Source organism: Balaenoptera borealis (genome assembly GCF_965194805.1).
Source record: "Balaenoptera borealis genome assembly, chromosome: 12".
NCBI classification, from domain to species: domain Eukaryota; kingdom Metazoa; phylum Chordata; class Mammalia; order Artiodactyla; family Balaenopteridae; genus Balaenoptera; species Balaenoptera borealis.
Window position 1 is genome coordinate 53464997 of NC_138869.1, and position 22779 is coordinate 53487775.

General features: G+C 46.3%; 1 protein-coding gene across 9 annotated transcripts in view; it reads right to left on the reverse strand.

The window, feature by feature from the left end:
* Positions 1 to 22424, reverse strand: part of TRANK1 (tetratricopeptide repeat and ankyrin repeat containing 1) — an 88152-nt gene extending 65728 nt beyond the window's left edge. Inside the window, exons 1-3 of one of the 9 annotated variants that reach the window (XM_082348277.1) lie at positions 22206 to 22424; positions 19792 to 19872; positions 1448 to 1579 (exon numbers count right to left, since the gene is read on the reverse strand). In XM_082348277.1, the coding sequence (XP_082204403.1) occupies positions 1448 to 1578 (131 nt within the window). In that variant the 5' untranslated portion in view covers position 1579; positions 19792 to 19872; positions 22206 to 22424. Of the gene's footprint in view, positions 1 to 1447; positions 1610 to 6030; positions 7140 to 17777; positions 17871 to 19791; positions 21631 to 22066; positions 22137 to 22205 lie in introns of those variants that run through there. The other 8 variants (XM_082348276.1, XM_082348273.1, XM_082348270.1 and 5 more) reach the window with 8 other exon arrangements.
* Positions 22425 to 22779: the final 355 nt, after the last annotated feature.

Sequence of the window (22779 nt, forward strand, 5' to 3'; positions counted from 1 at the left end):
GAGTACGATCTGGAAACCTCTGGGGGTCCCCAAGACCATTTCAAGTAGTTCCCAAGGTCAAAATATCTTCACAATTGTAGTTGGTTGAATAACGGTTTCCAAAGGATGTTTTTTTTTGTTTTGAATTTTAGAATTTTATTTTTTTATACAGCAGGTTATTAATTATCCATTTAATACATATTAGTGTATATATGTCAAATAATGTTTTCTTTTATGGCAAAAAGAACTCTGGAAATGGGATTAATTTAAGGATCTTGAGAGGAGGAGATTATCCTGGATTATGATACAATCACAAAGGTCCTTATAAGAGGGAGACTGAGGGAGCCGGCCACAGCAGAGGAGAAGGTGATGTGACGACAGAAGCAGACACTGGAATGATGTGCTTTGAGGATGCAGGAAGGGACCACAAGCCAAGGATACAGGCAGCCATTCGAGGGTAAAAGAGGCAAGGAAATGGAGTCTCCTCCACAAGGAACCAGCCCTGGTGACACCTTAATTTTAGCCTCGTAAGACTCCTTTCGGACCTCTGACCTCCAGAAGTGTAAGATAATAAATGTGTATTGTTTTAAGCCACTAAATTGGTGGTCATTGGTTAAAGCAGCAACAGAAAACTAATACAATTAATACCAAGACAGTGTGTGCCTTTTTCACACTCATTCTCTCACACGTGGATAGGGAATCTTCCAGAGGCTACCTGGCGTGTGGCATCACAACAGACTAAATGCAGAAGCAGATGTGAGAAGACAGATATCTTCCATTGAGACAGACATTAAAGAGACTTGCGAAAATATAAAATGTAAAACTCTTCTCACCAAATTTTTCATTTTGAAAAATAGTTATTTCTCATTAAAATGTTGCTTATGTTAACATGTCATGGGTTTATTACTGCTATTTTTAAAACGATGAATAAATACATATTTTAAATGTTTCTCAGTTTTGAGTTCTAATACGGGCTTTATTGATAGTTACAAACTACATCAACAAAAGCTCTTTGGGGTCCTGCCTGTAAGCAGTCGTGATCCTGAAATGTTCAGGAACAGGACTGCTAGAAGTTGAAGGGGCAGGGGAAGAGGTGAGGCTTAGTTCCTGGTGGTGTGCCCTGTGGCCAGGGGGTTGATGGCATGGATAAACAAGATGAAATGGATGACAAGTGAGGGGCTTGGGGGCTTCAGTCATCCCAGGAACTCTGATCCTGGAACCAGACAGAAGCGGAAGTTTGTAATGTTCATCAACAGTCCCCTGAGTTTCACTTTCTGTTTCCTGAATTCCTCTAGTCTCTGAGCTAACACTGCAAAGAAGACAAATAGAAAGTGGAAGGAGAAAGGAAACAGAAACTAGGTGGTGTGATAACAAATGAGAAAAAAACAAGAGTAAGAGCGTGAGTCCCTGTTTACTTAAAAAAACAACAACAACAAACAAAAGGCAGGGAGAAAATCCAAACACTTACCCCCACCGGTATAAGTGCAGGAGAATCTGGATGGCTTCATCGTACTTTCTGATGGCCAAAGAGAAGTTCCCATTCTTAAAAACCTGGTTGCCAGATTCTTTCAACAGCTCAGCGTAAGCTGTGGGGTCCATCCTGTGAGGAGACGGAGGAAAGGCTGGCTGCCCGCCTGAACAGGCCTCCTTCCCCTCCACATCTGCATCGCTGAGTCTGGGGAGGCAGGTTGTTCATCCTGGCCCCTCCCACCGGCCTAGGCTACACCCTGACCACACCCCTCACCACCCGGGAACCAGACTGGGTGTCTGCTCTGATGAGACGGTTTCTTCCTCAGTTCTCTTCTGACCTCAGGAGCAGCAGCCAGAATGATTCCATTTATTCTGTGTTAATGACCAGCTAGGCTCTGAGCAAGGAGGCTGCTTCCATGCACAAGACGACATAAAGCTGGCAGCTAGTGGCAGCTCTTCCCATAACCGCCACTAGTATTACTATCTGATTTACCCATCACAGCAGCCCAGAAGGAGGCTCTGTCCTCACTGTTCAGATGAGGAAACTGAGGCTCAAAGAGGTTCAAGTCACTTGCCTAAGGATCTGCTAATGGCGTTCCCTGATTCTGACTCCAATTCCAAGTTTCTGCCCTTGACCCTGTCCTGCATCACCTACTCATACAAGGAGTTGACAGTCCTTCCACTCTCTTAGAAGGAGGGAAAGGGGAGGGGAGGTACAGTCCTAAAGGCCTCAAGGGGCTAGGACACGGGGCCACCACCACTGCCTCTCCCACCCTCCTCTCTTCCTAAAAACACTAGTAAAATAAGCCTCAGAGTATTTGTCTCTGAGACTGCCACTGCCTGCTTACCTGTCTGCGTCCCCCAGGAAGCACCTGCCTCTTTCATGACTCTTGTTTTATTTATTTTGTAATGCTATGGCCTAACACAGAACGGGTACTTAAATATTTGTGGTGTAATGAATTTGAATGCCAGACTCAGACAGGCTGTTACTGATTCTCTCTGGTGTGGCCTGGGTGGTTGGAGAGAAGGGCCTGGAGCCCTGCCCACCTGATGGGCCTCAGCAAGTGTTTGTTGAACCAAGGTAGTGGAGAGGAGAGGCCTTGGAGAGCCCTGAGAAGCAGCTGCCAACGAGGCAGGGAACAGGTGGGGGTCAGGGACTTCCATCACGTCATTTCATTCTTACAGTCCAGTGGTTAAGACTATGTGCTTCCACTGCAGGGGGCGCAGGTTCGATCCCTATTGGAGGAACTAAGATCCTGCACGCCGCGCGCTGTGGCCAAAAAAAAGGTAGGGGTCAGAAGAGATGTCCCTTAGAATTTTCTCCTCCCAAGACGGCAGCAGCAAAGGCAAGGCAGTAGGGAGGGTCTTAAAAATGAGGACACTTCAGGTGGCTGCATAGGCCCTGCACCTGTGGGGTCATACAATTAAAAAAGGCCTTCTCGACCAGCACAATTCTTGGATAGAGAATAATTCTTATTGTTCTTATTTCAAATCTTGTTGAGGGGTTTTGGGGCTGGGAAAGCAGACTCAAGCAGATAGAAGTGGGGGCTTATTTTAAACCCATATGAGCTTATTGGGCTTCTGAACTGCATTCCTGTGTTCCTCAGGCAGAGCTGTACCAGAATGAGGCATGTGATCGCTAAACAAGTCAGAATACGAAATTCCACCTAGACTTTGCATTAAATAATCTCTCAATTTTATGGCTCACATTTATACAGAGATGACAGAGTAGAACATGAAAAAAATTTAAAGAATTGATTGAATAGAGAATAAAAACATGTTTCTCTTTCAAATATTGCAGGCCAGTGTGTCCAATAAATAATTTTAAACTGGCCATTTTTGGACAGCTAGAAAAAGGAAATGGCTGTAACAACTGACAAAGGGTTAATACCCCACCCCTTTTTTTTTGGCCACACCACTCAGCTTGTGGGATCTTAGTTCCCTGACCAGGGATTGAACCCAGGCCCACGGCAGTGAAAGCGCTGAGTCTTAACCACTGGACTGCCAGGGAATTCCCGATACCCCTCTTTTATAAATACCTTTTCACTGCAAGAAAGGACCAACAACCCTGACCAAAATGCGTAAGGCCCTAAACAGAAAATTCACAAAGGAATACAAGTAATTGCTAAATACATGGAGAGTGGATACCCAGGTCCACCGTCACTAGTAAGCAAAGAAATGAAGAATTAAAATGACAAGGTACCACTGGGAAATACTTAAAAGAATGACCCCAAATGGTGGGAGCGGTCGTATCCTGCTTACAGGGTAAATATACTACATTGCTGATATATTTTTAGCCTCATGGATGTTCGCCACAGTGAAAAACCAGAAATAACCCTAAATATTCCATAATGTATAACGGATTTGAATTAGTTGTACAAGATCCACATGGTAGAACACCACACAGTTATTTTTAAAGTCATGTTGTAAAAGAACACTTAATGATAGGCTAAGTTAGTAAATGAAAGATATGGGCTACATAAAAAGGCGTATAATCCCAAATTAAATTTTAAACACATCTAATGTATTGAAAACACGCCAGAATGTTAACAGCCACACCATAGGGATTAGGCAGGGTTTTAATCTTCCTCTTCGTGCTTTTCTGAATTTCCAGTTGCCCAAGAATGTGCCACCTTCATAATCAGACCATAAATGTTATTAAAATGAGACTCTTTAAGGGCTTAATTGAAGAATTCAAACACAAAACCTTTCCACTGTATTTACAAATACAATAAAAACTATTCACATCAGAAATTTTTTTCATACTCCTCTAGAAACCAAGAGTGAGCTCTTAACGTTATGTGAGTAGACATCAAATGTATTCATCCACTTACATCTCTATTTTTTCTTGGTGCAATCACGTGACAGGGGAAAGGGAGATTGCCAACCACAGGGAAGGCTTTTTGTTTCTCAGTAGGATTTATTTACAGTTACATCCTCATTGCAGGGGAGAATGCTTTATATCTCTGCCTTCGAATACTTAGGGCTCAGCTACTGAGTCTTCTTTTTAACAAGTGAGCAGTCTATTTATAGGATGAAACCGTTAAATACAAGTGGTAATAATTTACCATAATGCCAATACCCTTGAGAACGAATATGTAGTTAGCACCTGCTACATGCTTTACAACATCACGTCATTTCATTCTTACAAGAAGCCCCAGGAGGTAGGCTTGACTGTGTCCCCATTTGACACAATATGGGGAAACTGAGGCAAGGAGAGGTAAGCGCCTTGCCATAGTCCCAGGGACAGTGGTAGAGCTGGAATCCAAACGTAGGTGGGCTGACTTTGGGAGCTCGACTCCACTCTGAAGAGCCAAGGCAGAGGCTAAATGGTCAGCAGGCAGTCAGACCCCTCAGAGTGGGACACTTGCTGGCACGGAGCGATCATACCCCATACTTTCAGTTTTGTCAGCGGAGCTAAAGCTAAAAGATTAGAACGTAAAGGCAGTTTCACAGGGGTAGAGTTGTCTTTTGCTCAGTTTCACTACGTGGAACTGGATTCAAGGTCCAGTTGTTGGGAGGTGGCCAGGGCTGCCTGGCAACAACGGAGGAAGTAGATGCAAGAAAAATGCAAATGCACTGGGGAGGTTCTGAAACAAGCAAGCTTGAAACAAAGCAGATGCAGGTTGTTGTAGTTTTGTGTGGGGTGTGTGTGTGTGTGTGTGTGTGTGTTTATTTTGTTTTGGTTATCGAAGGATAGTTGATTTACAATGTTGTATTAGTTTCAGGTGTACAGTAAAGTGATTCGGTTACACATATATATGTATATATCTCTTCTTGTTTTTTCAATTCTTTTCCATTATAGTTCCATTGTGTATACACACATGAAGTTTTCTATAACTGACTTGTAGGAGCAAAACTGAAAACTGGGGTGGGCTCGGAGCAGCTGAAAGTGGCAGAGAGACACTTTTCTCCTATCCCTTATCTGGGTATGACTTGACATCCTAACAGCAAATGTGTTTACTTTTTTTGGTTTTTGGTGGTGGTGGTTGTTTTAAAAATTAAAATCCCTTCAAAACACCCCCAAATTAGTGGATGATCCAAGATCAACTCTGGAAAGCTGGGTGTAGAGACAATTCCAGACTGAGGCCAGAGACAGCAATTCTTAAAACCGACTCCTTCCTGCTCCCCACAGGAAGGCGGGTACAGACAGTCCAGGATAAATATCGAAAGTCAGAACTCATTCTAGGGACTCCAATTTGTTTTCTTTGTTTTTCTTTCTTTTTCTCTTGGGGGAAGGGGTGCAATTTCCACGCTCCTTGCACTATCTTATTCCCACCTCTGAGCACCGTGCTGTCTTTCTATCCCACACAACATCTAACACATTGGGATGAATAATATCTGCCATCAGGAGCTAAGTTCTCATGGAATTACTTCTGCACCACATTTCGGCATAGAACGTGGGGTCACAGGTTGCCATATATCCTCCGTTTAGTGACCGCAGTAGTACAACTAGAAACTAGCTCACTGTTCCATAGCTTCCCCATACATACACAACCTCAAGTTTCCATCCTACTTATTCCCTTAAACAGAGCAAAGACGTGCAAAAGCAAGATACAAGTCAATTAAGCTGTTACTGACCTTGCCAAGCAAGCGTAAAGAAGGAAAGGTTCTGACGTGATTTCATGAAGCAGCTTGGTTTCTGTCTGAGGGGGACAGAATAGTTTTAGTCCACTATTCAAGTTTGATCCCTACTGTTCAGACCTGTTAATACTGCCAATTGAAAGTCCTGTTTCCCCTGATATTCATATTAAGACTCGATTCACCTCAGATTGACTCACTCCTGTCCTGCAACTAACCAGTACTTCAAAGCATGTTTTTTGTTAAATTCTCGATTACAAATGGAACATGTCACTATGTGGAGAAAAGCAGAAGCAGGACTCCTGGGAAGTCAGTTATATTTACACTGCTTTACAATTTGATGTTTGCAGGCTTAAATTAACACAGGACAAAAAAAAAAAAAAAAAAACCCAAATAAGCAGAAACAAAAACCTTGTATCTGTCCAGCCTGAGGCAACAGACACAGATTTTCAAAGAAAAAACAGAGTAATAAGAAAAATTTTAACTAAAAAAAGTAAGTATATATTACACATAAAATTCTCATAGAAACTTAAAAAAAAAATCTCCTTATGAAATAGCCACTAGCACTCTTAAAATTGCAAAACTGATATGGAAAAAAACAAATAAAACTTTACTCAAAAAAACAGTCTTGAATTTTAACTTTTAATACTCATTATTCTGTCTGGAGAAATTCACTATTATAAAATATCAAATCCTCTCTAAATTAATTAATGTATTTTCAACAAAATTCCAATTAAAAAACAGGATATTTAAAGAAATTAATGCAAGAATTCTCAATTTCATCTCAGAATACACAAGACAGAATAGCCAAGATATTCTTAACAAAAAGAAAAGTATCGAGAGAAAAACCTTCTCTAACATTTTAAAATGTATTCATAAAACAACTAATTTTTAAAGTTTGATACTAACGTGAAAGCAAGCAGATCAGTGGAACAAAACAGAATATCCAGAAATAAACATACACTATAAAAGAATTCCATGTGTGAAAAAGGTAGCTTTTAAAATAGGGAAAGAATGAATCCGTTGGCACAACTGGTGAAATATCTGGAAAAGAAGTTAAATTTCTAATTCATACTATTTGATAGGCCGAATAATAGACACACACACACACACACCCCCTTCCCCAAGGATGTCAATGCCCCAATCTCCAAAACCTGTCAATGCATTGTGTGGCAAAAGGGCCTTTGTAGGTGTAATCAAGATTACAGACTGTAAAACAAGGCTATTATCCTGGATTGGGTGAGCCCAATCTAATTACATGAATCCTCTAAAGCAGAAAACCTTCTCTGGCTGGAGTCAGAAAGATGCTGGGGAAGAGGAAGGCAAGAGAGATGCAGCAGCAGATGTGAAACCCGAGAAAGACTAGCCCCATCACTTCGTGCCTCGAAGATGGAGGGGAGGCATCGTGGGGAGGAATGCAGGTGGCCTTGGAAACAGAGAGAGGCTCCTGGGTGACAGGAAACAGGAACCTTGGTCCTACAGCTGCAAGGAACTGGATGCTGCCGACAACACGACTGAGCTTAGAAGAGGATTCCTGGGGACTTCCCTGGTGGTACAGTGGATAAGGCTCTGCGCTCCCAACACAGGGGGCCCGGGTTCGATCCCTGGTCAGGGAACTAGATCCCACATGTATGCCACAACTAAGGAGCCCTGGAACCGTAACTAAGGAGTCCGCCTGTGGCAACTAAGGAGCCCATGTGCTACAACTAAGGAGCCGGTGAGCCGCAACTAAGGAGCCTGCCTGCCGCAACTAAGGAGCCAGCAAGCTGCAACTAAGGAGCCCATGTGCTGACACTAAGGAGCCCACCTGCCACAACTAAGACCCGGTGCAACCAAATAAATAAATAAATAAATATTTAAAAAAAAAAAAAGAAGAGGATTCTTGGCAGACCCTCCCTGTAAGAGCCCGGCCAGCCAATACCTTGATTTCAGCTTTGTAAAACCTGCTGCACAAACCCAGATGTCTCACCTACAGACTGTGAGGTAATTAATCTGCATGATTTTCAGCCACTGTTCATGGACATTTAATATGGTAGCCGTAGAAAACTAATACATCATATACGAAAATTCGTTTAAGTCAATGAAAAAAATGCTAGTGTTAAAAAGACACCATGGCAGGGGCTTCCCTAGTGGTGCAGTGGTTGAGAGTCTGCCTGCCAATGCAGGGGACACGGGTTCGAGCCCTGGTCCGGGAAGATCCACATGCTGCGGAGCAACTAAGCCCGTGTACCACAACTACTGAGCCTGCGCTCCAGAGCCGGCGAGCCACAACTACTGAGCCCATGCACCACAACTACTGAGCCTGCACTCTAGAGCCCATGAGCCACAACTACTGAGCCCGTGTGCCACAACTACTGAAGCCCGCGCACCTACAGCCTGTGCTCCACAACAAGAGAAGCCACCGCAATGAGAAGCCCACGTACCGCAACGAAGAGTAGCCCCCGCTTGCCACAACTAGAGAAAGCGCTCGCGCGGTAACGAACACCCAACGCAGCCAAAAATAAATAAAATAAATAAAATTTTTAAAAATGTTTAAAAAAAAAAGGTTAAAAAATGAAAGACACCACAGCAATAAAAAGAAACTGCTGGCACACGCAGCACGTAAAGAACCTCAAAAACATTATGTTAAGCAAGAGAAGCCAGACTCAGAAGACTATATACTGTGACTCCATTTGGCTGATGCTCTAGAACTGGCATATCTAAGAAAGCAGAAGAGTGGTTGCCTAGGGAAGGAGGGAGGACGACTGACTGGAAAGGGGGTGTGAGTGCACTTTCTGGGGGATGGGAATGTTCTCTACTGTGATTGGGATGGTGGTCACACAGGTATATACATTGCTTAAAGCTCATTGAACAGTGCCCTTAAAATCTGTGCCTTTTATTAGATGCAAATATCTCATTTTTTTTTAAAAAGCATTGAGAGAAAGAAACCACAGCTACAAATTTTAGATTATCTTCAACCGCTCCAGGAGGAAACTTGGTCAGATCTAATCAAGTGCAACATACATAGGGCCTTTGACCCAGCAGTTCCACTTCTGGGAATCAATGTTACAAACCGATTGCACACACAGGAAATGGTAGATGTACAACGTTATTCACTGTCAAATTGTTTACAATAATAAAAGACTGGGACCAGCTTGAATGCCCATCAACAGAGGACTGGTTTAATAAATTATAGCGTAGCCCCCCCCCCACAGTGAAGTATTACACAAGTTTTTTTAAAAAAAGAAAGAAGATGCTTTGTATTTACTCATCTGGGATAATCTGCAAAATATATTTGCACAAAGCAAATGCAGAATGGTGTGTACATTATGCTCCATTTTCTGCAAAATTTTTAAAAGACAGAGGGGAGGGCTGAATAAGAATATATATTTGGGGCTTCCCTGGTGGTGCAGTGGTTGAGAATCCGCCTGCCAATGCAGGGGACATGGGTTCGAGCCCTGGTCTGGGAAGATCCCACATGCCGCGGAGCAACTAGGCCCGTGAGCCACTACTACTGAGCCTGCGCGTCTGGAGCCTGTGCTCTGCAACAAGCGAGGCTGCGATAGTGAGAGGCCCGCGCACCGCGATGAAGAGTGGCCCCCGCTTGCCACAACTAGAGAAAGCCCTCGTACAGAAACAAAGACCCAACACAGCCAAAAATAAATAAATAAATTAATAAATTTTAAAAAAAATTGTGAGTACACATTTAAAAAAAAAAAAGAATATATATTTGCAATTGCTTATATATGCATAAAGAAATTCTGGAAGGATGCACCAGAAATAAAATTATTTACCTTTATTGGGGTATGGGATGGAGGAAGGAGCGGGGAGACCTAATCCTGCCTTTTCATTGTAACCTTTCTGTATTTTTTGATTCTTGAATTACATAAATTCGAAAAGGTTTTAATGCAATGAAAAAATTGTATGCAATCTTCACATTTGAGAAGGCCATTCTAATGATACCAAAAGCAGAAACCATATAGTGATAGCCATGAATTCATTAAAAATTTAAAATTTCTGTACATCAAAAAGCCCTGAAAATAGTTTAATAACACCCTAAGTAGCAAGATTATTGGTGGAGAATTACTCTCACATACAGCTAATGGCAAGATTAAGTGGTGCAGCATCTGTCTTCAGAAATGCACAAACTTCTCACACAGCCGCTCGGAACTTGTTCTACAGACCTATTTCATTCAAGTACATGAGGATGTTAATTGCCTCATTCTTTGTCAAGGCAAAAAGGATACAAATCCAAAAGTCCAACAAGTGGAGACGTTTATATAAAGAATGTACAGCTCAGTAGAGAACACTATAGTTGTTAAAAATATAAGGCTGATCTAAAGGAAGAGGAGGAGATGCCAAGATATGCAATGAAGGTGAATAAAGCCAGCTGGAGAACAATTTGTAGAACAACTTGGAGAGAGTGAGGATAGATTTGTGGACGTGTATATGTTGACTTGATCTATTGGGAGAATTTCTGGAAAGACACTTAAGAAATGAATACGAGTGGTGATCTCTGAGGAGCAAATCTGAAAAAAATGGGGAAGATGCTCCTGAACGAGGAGAGAATACCTTTCTGTCAAGTCACCCAGTTTGTGGTTGCACAATTTCTTCCTGCAGACCTAGGAACATAATACAACACCTCTCTGAATATACTCCCAGAATTATATAAAGAGAAAGGATTTCAGAAAGTGAGATGATTGGACTAAACTTTCCAGAGCAAGGAATCCCAGGCTCAGAGATTCGGGGGCCTGACCACAGTCACACTGGGGTGAGCACCAGGGGTGAGACCCGGGCTGACTCCTGCCCCCACCCAGCACCCTGGGCCACACCGCCTGTGGGTGGGCAGGAAAGCCAGGACCAGAACCTGGTCTTGCTCCCAGTTCAGGAAGGTTCAGGTTAGCAGTACAGGCCATGGTGATCCCTGAAGCATTTACAGAACCTTTGCTTTGTTTACCCAGCAAAAAGAAAATATTTTGTTAAAAACATAGCCCTGGGGTCATACAGAGTGAAGTAAGTCAGACAGAGGAGGACAAATATCGTATGATAGCGCTGATATGTGGAATCTAAAAAAACAGTACAAATGAACTTATTTGCAAAACAGAAACAGAGCTACAGATGTAGAAAACAATCTTGTGGTTACCAGGGGGGAAGGGGGGAAGGGATAAATTGGAAGATTGAGATTGACATATACACACTACTGAATATAAAATAGAAAACTATTTTTTTAACATCTTTATTGCAGTATAACTGCTTTACAATGGTGTGTTCGTTTCTGCTGTATAACAAAGTGAATCAGCTATACATATATATACATATATCCCCATATCTCCTCTTTCGTCTCCCTCCCGCCCTCCCTATCCCACCCCTCTAGGTAGACACAAAGCACCGAGTTGATCTCCCTGTGCTATGCAGCTGCTTCCCACTAGCTATCTATTTTACATTTGGTAGTGTATATATGTCCATGCCACTCTCTCACTTCGTCCCAGCTTACCCTTCCCCCTCCACGTGTCCTCAACTCCATTCTCTACGTCTGCGTCTTTATTCCTGTCCTGCCCCTAGGTTCTTCAGAACCATTTTTTTTTTTTTTTAGATTCCATATATATGTGTTAGCACATGCTATTTGTTTTTCTCTTTCTGACTTACTTCACTCTGTATGACAGTCTCTAGGTCCATCCACCTCACTACAAATAACTCAATTTCGTTTCTTTTTAGGGCTGAGTAATATTCCATTGTATATATGTGCCACATCTTCTTTATCCATTCATCTGTCGATGGACACTTAGGTTGCTTCCATGTCCTGGCTTAAAACAGGTAAGTATTGATAATAAGGACCTACTGTATAGCACAGGGAACTCGACCCAACACTCTGGAATAACCTATATGGGAAAAGAATCTAAAAAGGAGTGGATATATATATATATGTATAACTGATTCACTTTGCTGTACAGCAGAAACTAACACAACATTGTAAATCAATTATACTCCAATTAAAAAAAAAATATATATATATATAAACACACACACACAAGCATATATACATAGCCCTGAGGGGAGGGGGGGCAAAACCATAGCCCTAGGATTTGCCGGTTTTCACAGGGTTCCCTGAAATTACCAGTTAAGCAGCTGAGAAAGGCCTTGAATGAAGGGTGGGAGGGATCAGCGGTGTTAACATCTGAAAATGGCCCCAAATCTTTCTCTACTGGGACTGCTCCTTTGAAAGGATGGGCCCAAGTTTGTGGAGGCAGGCCCAGGGCCTCGAGTGGGCTCTGGGTGCCAGACCTCCAGGCCAGAGAGTCCCCCTTCTGGGGAGGTTTTGGACTGGAACTTTGGGAAAAGTTGCTCTGGTGGTGGCCGCTCGGGTAGGAGGCTCCAGAGGGGTGTATGTGGCCTTACCCCCAACCCAGAGAAGAAACCACTCTGGGAGAGAGATGACAGTTCCTATACCTGGAGAGAGGAGAGGGAGAAGGAGGGCCTTCTGGGGCCCCACAAGTCCACATTCCCCTGCCTCTGAGGCCCAGCAGCTGCCTTGTACCTTCCCTGGTTGCCAAAGACAGCAGCAGCCTTCCAGAACTTTCCACCTTTGGCCTAAGTCCTTGGAGTTTTTTCTTTCATTCACTAGAAAGGAAGGAAGTGAGAATGGCTTGCCTATTTCACCCCTCTCTACGACTTCGCGTTAGGCAAGGGTCCCTATCCGGGGTCCTGCCCCTCCCACCTGATGCCTCTGGTCACAGTACTCATGCCCACAGGGCCTGAGGAGGCCTCAGAATCCTTTTGGCAACATTCATTCTAGGTGGCCACACTTTCATGCCCCAGATGAATCCTGTGTGCCATTCCTAGTTTGCATAACAAAGACTTGGGCCAAAATCAATTTGTGCCTCCAAGCATGAACACCCAAAGTGCCCTACAGCGAGTCACTTTTTCCCCACCTCACCCTCAGCTTTGTCTCCCCTAAAGAGGCATGCAGGCCCCGGAACAGGTGTCCCCAAGCTGGGTTCAGACACACCCTCCAGAGACATCGTCCCCATCAGCCTGCATTGCTACAATACCGGCCTTGTAATTAGCTCTCCCTGCTCCGCACTCACCCAGTTCCTGCTCAGCCTCCTCGTCGCCATCAGCAAGACAGTCCCCAGATCCATCAGATCATGTGCTGTGCCCAGGTTAAAAAAGCCTCCAGGATCATGAATGAGGCCTCCTCCACCTCCACCTCCTCTCAAGCACAAGTTCCATGAAAGTTCCAAAGGACTTTCAGACTCTGTGGCCCTTCTCCCCAGACACCTTCTCCCCTACACTCTACATCCCTGCAAACCTGTCAAGGGCTATGCTCACCCCAGCTGAAGTCACCACTGCTGCTCTGAACGCCTCTGTCAGGCCCTGTGTGTAGCTTTTATAACCACTTAACGCTCTGAGTTAGGATCTAATCATTCTTTCAACATGTATTTCCCCCATAACCTCGATATTGCAGGCCTTGTGCTAGGTCTCAAAAGCTCCATGCTGGACACTGTTTTTCTGCCTTTCCCCAGTAGCCTGAACCCTTAAGGCAGAAACTAAGTTTTACTAAGTTTTATTATTTCTGCAACCGAGGACTCAGAGTTGTTGCCTGAATAAATGATTCTCTGGCTTTCTTTACCTATCAGAAACAGATGATTAAGCGGGAGAAATGGGAGCGGAAGAAAGGTTTGGGGGGTTTCATTTAAACTAGCCGATTTCACTGGTGGTTTGGCTTTCTGGCCATCTCTGGGAAAGCCAAGAAACGTCAATTGTTCCCTCGGAGAAGGACACAAATTTAATAAAAGCCAACCACACAAAGTACAAACCAGAAACAACTGGATGACTCCAACCAAAATAAAACTGCCAAAGCTGTTGGCAATTTGGGGAAAACAAAGGAGAAAGATGTTTACCCAAATTTATAAGCACCTGTTGAAAATTCACAGTCAGCAAACAGGGCCACGTATCACCTGTGAAATGATAGTCCCAGAGATTCAGAAATGCTAAAAGCAAAGAATAACCCTGTAGATCATTGGTAGACTTTTGGAACTGACAAACAGTAACATTTGCACACACAGAAAAGAAATCGAAGGGAATCTAAATAAGGTTGCCAACTCCTTAATTTGCCAAATCAGAACATTTTTTTAAGTGTACCATCTTTATAAAGAAATAAATAAAGGTGTACCATCTGCTGTCCCCATAATTTCACAAGAGAAGGAGTATTTTAACTCCAATAAATAAATAAATAAATAGGAGGAAGAATGTAAACTCAGACTAAAGAAATTCATTCTCAAGGAAGGAAGAGCTAAGAGCTTTCCAGCACATTTTAGTCTTGGATAGAGTGCAGATGGTTTGGACCCTGAGAGGCAGATGTTCCAAGTACCTAAAACCACCGGGTCCCTGGAAGATGCTCAAGAAATATCGCTGAAGGGCCAAGATGGATGCATCTCAACTCCTGGCTCTGAAGTGGAGTCTCAATCACTTGACCTCCAAAGACGAAGGCCATAAGGAGGCCCCCCCTCCCAGCTGGTGGCTAGGGGTGGGCACAATTTCTCCTCCATGTGTGTCACAGATTGGCCTTTTTGCACTGCTCAGTTCGCATGAGAGTAGTCCCAGGCAGCTGTGTGATAACAGGTAACATTCACGGAGCACTTACTACGTGCCAGGCCCTGTGCTAAGCCCTTCTCAGACATTTTCTCATCAAATGTCTCTGACAATGCCAGTGAGGGAAGTATAATTATGATCCCAATTTTACAGATCAGAAAACAGGTTTAATCAAAGAAAAGGGGTGGGGGGGCTTCCCTAGTGGCACAGGGGTTAAGAATCTGCCTGCCAATGCAGGGGACACGGGTTCGAGCCCTGGTCCGGGATGATCCCACATGCCACAGAGCAACTAGGCCCATGCACCACAACTACTGAGCCCGTGAGCCATAACTACTGAAGCCCGCGCACCTAGAGCCCATGCTCTGCAACAAGAGAAGCCACCGCAAGGAGAAGCCCGCGCACCACAACGAAGAGTAGCCCCCGCTTGCTGCAGCTAGAGAAAGCCCGAGCGCAGCAGCAAAGACCCAACGCAGCCAAAAATAAAATAAATAAATTTATTTTAAAAAGGACAAAAAAAAAAAGGGACTTCTCCAAACAAGGCACAAAGCCAAGTCTGATACCAAAATCTGTGTTCCCAATACCCCAGAGAGATGAGGTGAACAAGCAGTCAGGCGGACTGGGGGAAACAGGAAGGGTGGCCTTGAAAATTAAAATCAAACCTGCAAAAAAGCGACCATGAAAAGCTGGCATTCCACACTCTGCCCCAAGATAAATGAGGAAGTTACACATCGGGCAGCTCAGGCTGCTCGTAAGTCTTGACTCAGTATCTGTGCTAAATCCAGGCTGCCCAACTACTGCCACAATCCCTTCATTTAGGCTTCCCGCTCTCCCTCAGAGCACCTGGGAGCTACAGAAGGTTGTGAAGTTGGAGCAGCCCCTACAAGGGCATAAGCCCCACCCCCACCCCGCCCCCGTGACAGCCCATGAACAAAGGTGCTTTCTCATTCAGAGGAGAACTCAAGTTGGATAACAGCAACCCAGTCAGGCTCACCTCCGCATCCCTCCCCAAGCCCCTCTGTAATACTTTAGATGCAGATTAATGGCCTCTGTCCCACCTCCCACCCCTAAGACCACAGCAACCTGCTTTCCCCTCAGTCTGAAAGGCAAGACAAACCCAGCGGAGAGCCTGACACACCATCCACTGGGGCATGGGAAGGATCTAGAGGTGCCCAGGAGCTCCGCATAAATAAGAGTCTACAGGTGTCCCTGAAGGGCACCCCCTCGAAGGGAGATCCCTTAGCAGTGATGGGGGGACCTGAGGTCTAGCCCAAGTTCTAACACCAGCTGACAGTTTCCTGAAACACAGGGCTTTGCACTTGGCCTTGAAAAAAATACGAACTTGGGCCAGGCTGAAAAGATGTGGTCATCCACTCTCCCAGCCTTCTAAATAAAATACAAAGCTGTTACACACACACACACACACACACACACACACCCCTTTCAACTTCCCTTTCCAGCCTTCTCCATATTGTAACCACATTATCCCGAATTCATCTGGCTCTCTCCCTGTCACATGCCTTTGCACAGCGTGTCACAGGGCCGGGGCCAGCACCACGGGGAGGATAGGAGTGTCTCTCTCCTCCTCACAGAAGAGAAAGTCCAGAAACCTGGGATCCAGTTCCACTGGGCCTCTCCCAGGCCTGGTGTCACGTAGCCAATTCCCTTAACCCTGGGCCTCAGTTTCCTCAGTGCAAAACAGGGACAGTATCACCTACATGACTGGACTCCCTCTTTCCTCCGCCAGGCAACAAGTATTGAGCACCTCCTGTGTGCCAGGCACTCTGCTGGATGCTGGGACATGGCAATAAGCAGGACTGACCCAAACCTCTGCTGCCCTCATAAAGCTTACATTCTGGTGCAGATAAACCTGTACAATGGAGATTGCTTATAATATTTTTATGAGGATTAAATAAAATAATATATGAAATACACTTAATATAGAGCCTGGCACAGAGTCAACTACTATTATTATCATTATTATTATTATTATTATATTGGTGCATATAAGGCCTTTTGCTCACCACTATTCTTTTTTAAAAAAAATTTATTTAGATGTAACTGACATATAACCTTTTGTAAGTTTAAGGTGTACACTGTGATTTGATATTTATCTTTTTTTTTTTGGCCCCTCCTCACAGCTTGTGGGACCTTAGTTCCCGGACCAGGGATCAAACCCACGCCCTCCGCAGTGAAAGCATGGAGCCCTAACCACTGGACCCCCAGGGAATTCCCGATATTTATCTATTTCAATATGACTACCACCATAGCATTAGCTAATACCTCTATTATGACACACAAGTATAATTTCTTTTTTGTGGTGAGAACAACTAAGATCCAGTCTCTTGGCAACTTTTAGATTTATATACAATACTGTTGACTATAATCATTAGGCTGTGCATTAGGTCTCCAAAACCAGTAGTTTTAAGATTGTACCCTTAGGGCTTCCCTGGTGGCGCAGTGGTTGAGAATCTGCCAGCTAATGCAGGGGACACGGGTTCGAGCCCTGATCTGGGAAGATCCCACATGCCACGGAGCAATTGGGCCCGTGAGCCACAACTGCTGAGCCTGCGCGTCTGGAGCCTGTGCTCCGCAACAAGAGAGGCCGCGATAGGGAGAGGCCCGCGCACCGCGATGAAGAGTGGCCCCTGCACCATGATGAAGAGTGGCCCCCGCTTGCCGCAACTAGAGAAAGCCCTCTCACGAAAACAAAGACCCAACGCAGCTAAAAAAATAAAGTAGCTATGAAAAAAAAAAAAAAAATCCTTTAAAAAAAAAAAAAAGATTGTACCCTTAAACGGCATCTGCCGCGGCTCCTCCCTCACGGCCTCCTGCGCATGCCCCGGGGAAGACGACGCCCTTCCCCCATAGAGGAGGACCACTTTTCAGTCAGGGTTTAAAAGCGGCTGCGCTCCTCAGTCAGAACCTCCAAACACGCTCTCAAGGTCTTATTACCTCGAGTCTGTATGTAAGGAAACAGTGCTCGCCATTATTCTTCATAAGAAGCTGCCCCTTTTACCTGCAATGTCCCCTCTCGCTCCTGGAGCCCCTCAGTCTGCCTGCTGGAAGTGCCCTCCACCTGTCCGGGCACAGCTCAAAGCTGACCTCCCAGACTTCGTCCTGGGAAGGATTCAGGATCTGGGAACCCTCCTGGAGGGCTTGTCTGCAGGTCCACTCACCCCTTCTCACACGGCTGCCTGGCACTGCCTCTGTTCTGACCCCGTTAGCAGCGCCTACGTCTTGGGTGTTTACACCCTCCATCGGCCAGTACGGGCCCTCAGGTGTATGAGGAGAGAAACTGCCTTGGAAAACAGAAAAGCAAAAATAGGTGAGATACTGACGGGAGAAGAAAGGGTATATTAGAGAGAAAGTCTGAGGCCAGATTACGGGGACCCTTAGTACCTGGACAGTAAGTTCAGACCCCAGACGCCAATAAGCCTTGGAAGTCACCCATTTGGGAGCCTCCAGGTGGAGTGGACTCTGATGGCGGAGGATGAGCTGGCCCGAGGGTGACCAAAGGAGGCAGCCCCAGGGGCCGCAGGTGGACACGAAGGTCATCCCAGTTCAAGGCTGTGATCCGAGTATTTTCCACAGTAAATCCACCTGCTCAGTAGAGCACATAATTCTCTATATTTTCTGTTGTTGTGCAGTTTCCCCCAAAATGGCATGGTTTCTTCTGAATATGCCACCCAATAATATGCCCCTCTGGCATAGTGATTATTTTGAATTAAAGGTACTTGACAAACAGCCAGTGTTTGTCCCCCTGGAAGCAGAAAATAAATTTCCCATGTGAAAGGCACCCTCCCTGTACCAGGAGGGTAGAAGGCATCCTTGTCACCAGAGACAGGGAATTTAGGGCCAAGAGGGCTGTATAAACAAACCTTGTTACTTTTTCACCAATTTATTACCCCAAGGCCCTTTGTCTTGTCAATGCTTCACAAATGTATTGTTTCTTTGCCTAAAAGGTATAAAAGCTTCCTGTATTGGTCACTTCTTTGAGTCTCATATTTTTATGGGGCTCCCATATGCAGGAAATTAAATTTGTTTTTTTTTCCTGTTAATCTCTTATGTCAATTTAATTATTAGAACCAGCCAAAGAACATAAAAGAGAAGAAGGGAACATTTTTCTGCCCCTACACCTTCAAAAGGTCATCACCATTTTCTAAGGCTAGCAATCCTGCCCACTTTCCAAGTGCTGCCCCCATTGATGGGAGAACTCAGTGCTTAAAAGATAAAAACATCTCAATCTAGATGTCATCGGAACTTCAAACACAGACATAGCTAAACCCAGACGTGGCTTGTCTCCAACAGACACACAGGAGGTCCCACCAGCTCGCCAGGCTCATGGAAGCTCAGACAAATGTGCCACGGGGGTGCAGGTGGGCACTGATGCTGACGTTCAACGCCCAGGCAGAAGATGGAGTAGATCAGGTAAGCTGGGTCAGGGGGTCACAGGTAAGGCTCATTCACACTTCCAGGTTTTCCACAAAATCAAGGAAACAAGGCAATGCTTACTTAGGAAATTTGAGACAAAAAAAATGTCTGATCAGGCAGAATGGACGACCTCACTAACCAAAGGAAGAACACTGTTCTTGGTTTGGGCACTGTGAGATTCTGGGGTTCACAAGATGTCTGTTTACCTGGTTCAATACCTTTTTTTTAAAGTTTAAATCCAGGGAGGGACTCCCCTGGTGGTACAGGGGTTAAGACTCCGTGCTCCCAATGCAGGGGGCCCGGGTTCGATCCCTCAGGGAACTAGATCCCACATGCATGCCACAACTAAGAGTTTGCATGCCCCAACTAAGGAGCTCCGTGCTGCAACTAAGACCTGGCACAACCAAATAAATAAATAAATATTAAAAAACAAACAAACAGGGAATTCCCTGCCAGTCCAGTGGTTAGGACGCCACACTTTCATTGCTGAGGGTGCGGGTTCAATCCCTGGTTGGGGAACTAGGACCCCGCAAGCCATGCGTCACGGCCAAAAATAAAAAATAGAAAAATAAAGTTTAAACCCAAATTTTCTCCCCACCCTTGCCACTGTCCACACCATCAATCTCAGCAGTAACGTAAAGTGTCATCTTTGCTAAAGAGACTGTCCATTTCCCCCAAAGTCTTCTTTCTTGTAAAGATTTCTCATAACAAAGATTTCTTGGCCTTAAGAACCTCAGGCTACACTTCAAGGAAACTTACTACAAAAGGAGCCACGGTCAGCTGTGTCACTGACTGGAAACCCAGAGGCAGGGCACTGATTTGTCAGCTCCACTTCTTCATCTGGAAAGGCAGAGGAGAGCTTGTTCCTCGAGGTCAATAAAAGCAATGCCACACCATGACAATGACCAGAGGCCCACAACCCAACCCCACTTCAGTTTTTAAAAGCATCCTCAGGGTCACTTACCTTCCCCACCCAAACATGGGGTTTGCAGGCTCTACTTTGGCTGCTAACAGAATCTTCATCCCAAGAAGCAAAAATAAAATAATAAGAGGGTACACAGCATAGCCATGGGACTTCGGTAGCAAGTGCAGGAAAACAGAACTGGGCAGCAAAGAGAAGTTTAAGAATTCCACAAAGACAAAGTCTCTTTTTGGTCTAACCCCAGATCTACTACTAATTAGCTATAATGACTACCAGGTGATGGGCCTTAGCCTCTTCATCTATAAAATATTCACAGTCCTGCTCCTGACCCTGCTGTGAAATTCTGTGCAGAGACTTAACAGAGTTCCCTTTCGAATTTATGAATCCAGAGCTTGTGGCAGCCTTTCAGCACTCACCTTCCTTCTTCCTCAAAAAGAAAAGAAAAAAGACATAATGGCAAGAAGCCATTACTCCCCTACCTTCCCAGCACTCACACAAGACTCTCTCACTGTGTTTATGGCAGGCGGCCAGCTTGGCGGGGCCAGGCACATGGAGCCAGAGTAACCAGAAGTACCCTTCAACTCGCCTTTGCAGCCACAACCTATAGTACTCTCCTTACTCAAGTAGGAATTTCCTTACTCAAGTTTGAATCTCAGCCTCCTTCATGTCTCCTCATCAACCAGCTTATCCCTTCCAAAGTTAGTTCCCAGGGAAATGCTGATGCTCTCTCCTCAGACCCTCTGGGGGTACCCCAAAGAAAGCTTGCCACCTAGAATTGGTTAGTCAGTCATCAAATCAAGTTAAGGGATTATGACTAGCTTTCTTAAAAAACAGAAAATAGAATAGAAAATATCACTGTGCCTCTCCCTGTAGAGAAAATAAATATCCTGTGAAGCTCTTCTTGCAGTTTTGTACTGATAGATGTATGTGGGTGGGTGTGCTTCTCTATTGTGGATCTTGATCAGGAAAAGACTGAAAAGATCATAGGCCTGAAGCAGAGGGATCTGACCCTAGGGACGAATGCCACACACACCCATCCCACCTCCATGCCCTGTGGAGGATGCAAGGGCCGGCACAGGGTACTTAGAACTCAAGCATCCATCCTGCAATTCTACAAAACAGAGTTGACTACAAAACAGTTGAAACAAACTTCTGACTCTCCTACAAGGTAGTACTTCCTATAAAGCACAAAACAGTGTGAACTACAAAAGACCAAGCCATCCGGGTAACAGCCTTTCTTCAGAAAGGTGTCTGCCACCTTGGAGGCTCAGCACCAGGCAAGGGGCAGAACCTTGGGTGCTGGGAACGAAAGGCCCTTGGCTCCCTGCTTTCTTCCCGAGTATGGACTGATTGGACCACAGGCAACTGGGCTGGGGACTAGGGACTTCAGAGCCCCCCATTCTCTCTCCTCTTTAAACTTTTGGGTTTTTTTCAAATTGCACATCTCCCGAAAAATTTTCCCTAGGAAGCACCAAAGCTTGCAGCCTCCCAGAAACGCCCCCAGCTGGGAGCGGGGCTGCAGAAAGGCACAATTTCGTCCGGGTTGCAAATGCTCGGGGCTCCTAGTGGGCGCGCGGCAAGGGGGCGGACTGCGCCTCTCAGGCTCCGGGAGCCCGCGTTTGCAAACGCTCAGAAGCAGAAGCTTGGGCTTCTGGGGACTCTGCTTCTGAGCCCCGAGCCCCTACTGCAATCCCCTCCCCCCACTCGTTTAGCCGAGGACGGTGGGCCGTGAAGCCCCTTTCGGGCAAGCCCAGCTCACGATCCAGCAGGCTGGGGGAGAGGCCTGCCTGGAGCTGGAATCGCCAACCTCCTCCGGCCGGGAAGGGGCCAGCACTCTCCCAAGTTCCCCACAAATCCTGCCCCGCGCCCAGGCGCCTGCCAGCCCGAGGCGTGCCCCGGGGGCGCGTTCCCTGGTCTTTTCATTCGCGGCCCCGGGGTCCCCGGAAGGAGGCGGGAGGTGGGCCCTGGAGCCTCAGCTTCGGTGCCCGGGTGGGGACGAGGCAGGCCGCACGCCGCCGCAGTCCTGTCGCAGCGCGCGCCCGGTCCCCCTTCGCCTGGAAGGCCGTAGCCGCCCCCCGCGCCCAACCCCGCGCAACAGGCCGGAGTCTGCACCTGGATGAGCGCGAGGGCAGCCCGCACGGCCGCCGTCTCGGCGGTAGCCAGCCCCAGCGCGGGTCCGCCTCCTTCCGGGAAGAGGCGCGGGGCCCGGAAGGCCGGAGGCGACCCCCGCACTTCCCGCGCCGCTACGCACCTGGTTGCCAGCGCGTCCCACATGGCCGCCGCCGCCGCCTCGGGAGCCGCTTCCCGGGGGACAGGCGCGGCGGGGGTGGGGGTGGGGGTCCCCTGCCCGCAGTGGCTCGGCCCCCGGGCCCTGACGAGCGGGGTGTGGGTGCGGGGACCCCGGCGCCCGGCTGTGTGCAGCCGCAGACCTATTCCATGTTCCCACGTAGTTGCGACGGCCCGAAAACTGTCACGTGCACGTCGCCGCTGGGTGGGAGGGGGTCTTTGTCACCGTGTGTTCAAAAGAGGCGTTTCGATGTATCCCATACTGCGGGCGAGCGCTCCAATAGGGTGGCTCTCGGCCGCCTTTGGAAAACGAGTGCTTCGAGCCGGTCACCACGAGGGACCGGGCGAGCATACAGCACCCCTCCGACAGGTTTCGGTCACCGTGACTTCTCGCCCTAGCTAGATCGCCGCGATTGTCGGGGGGACTGAGGAAATGGTCAGCCCACGGCCTTGGCCCGCCTCTGCCCCTGGCCTCCCGTCCCCGACAACAGAGAAGCTATGGGGACAAGCCCGGGGTCGACGCCCCTCGTGCCCAGCAG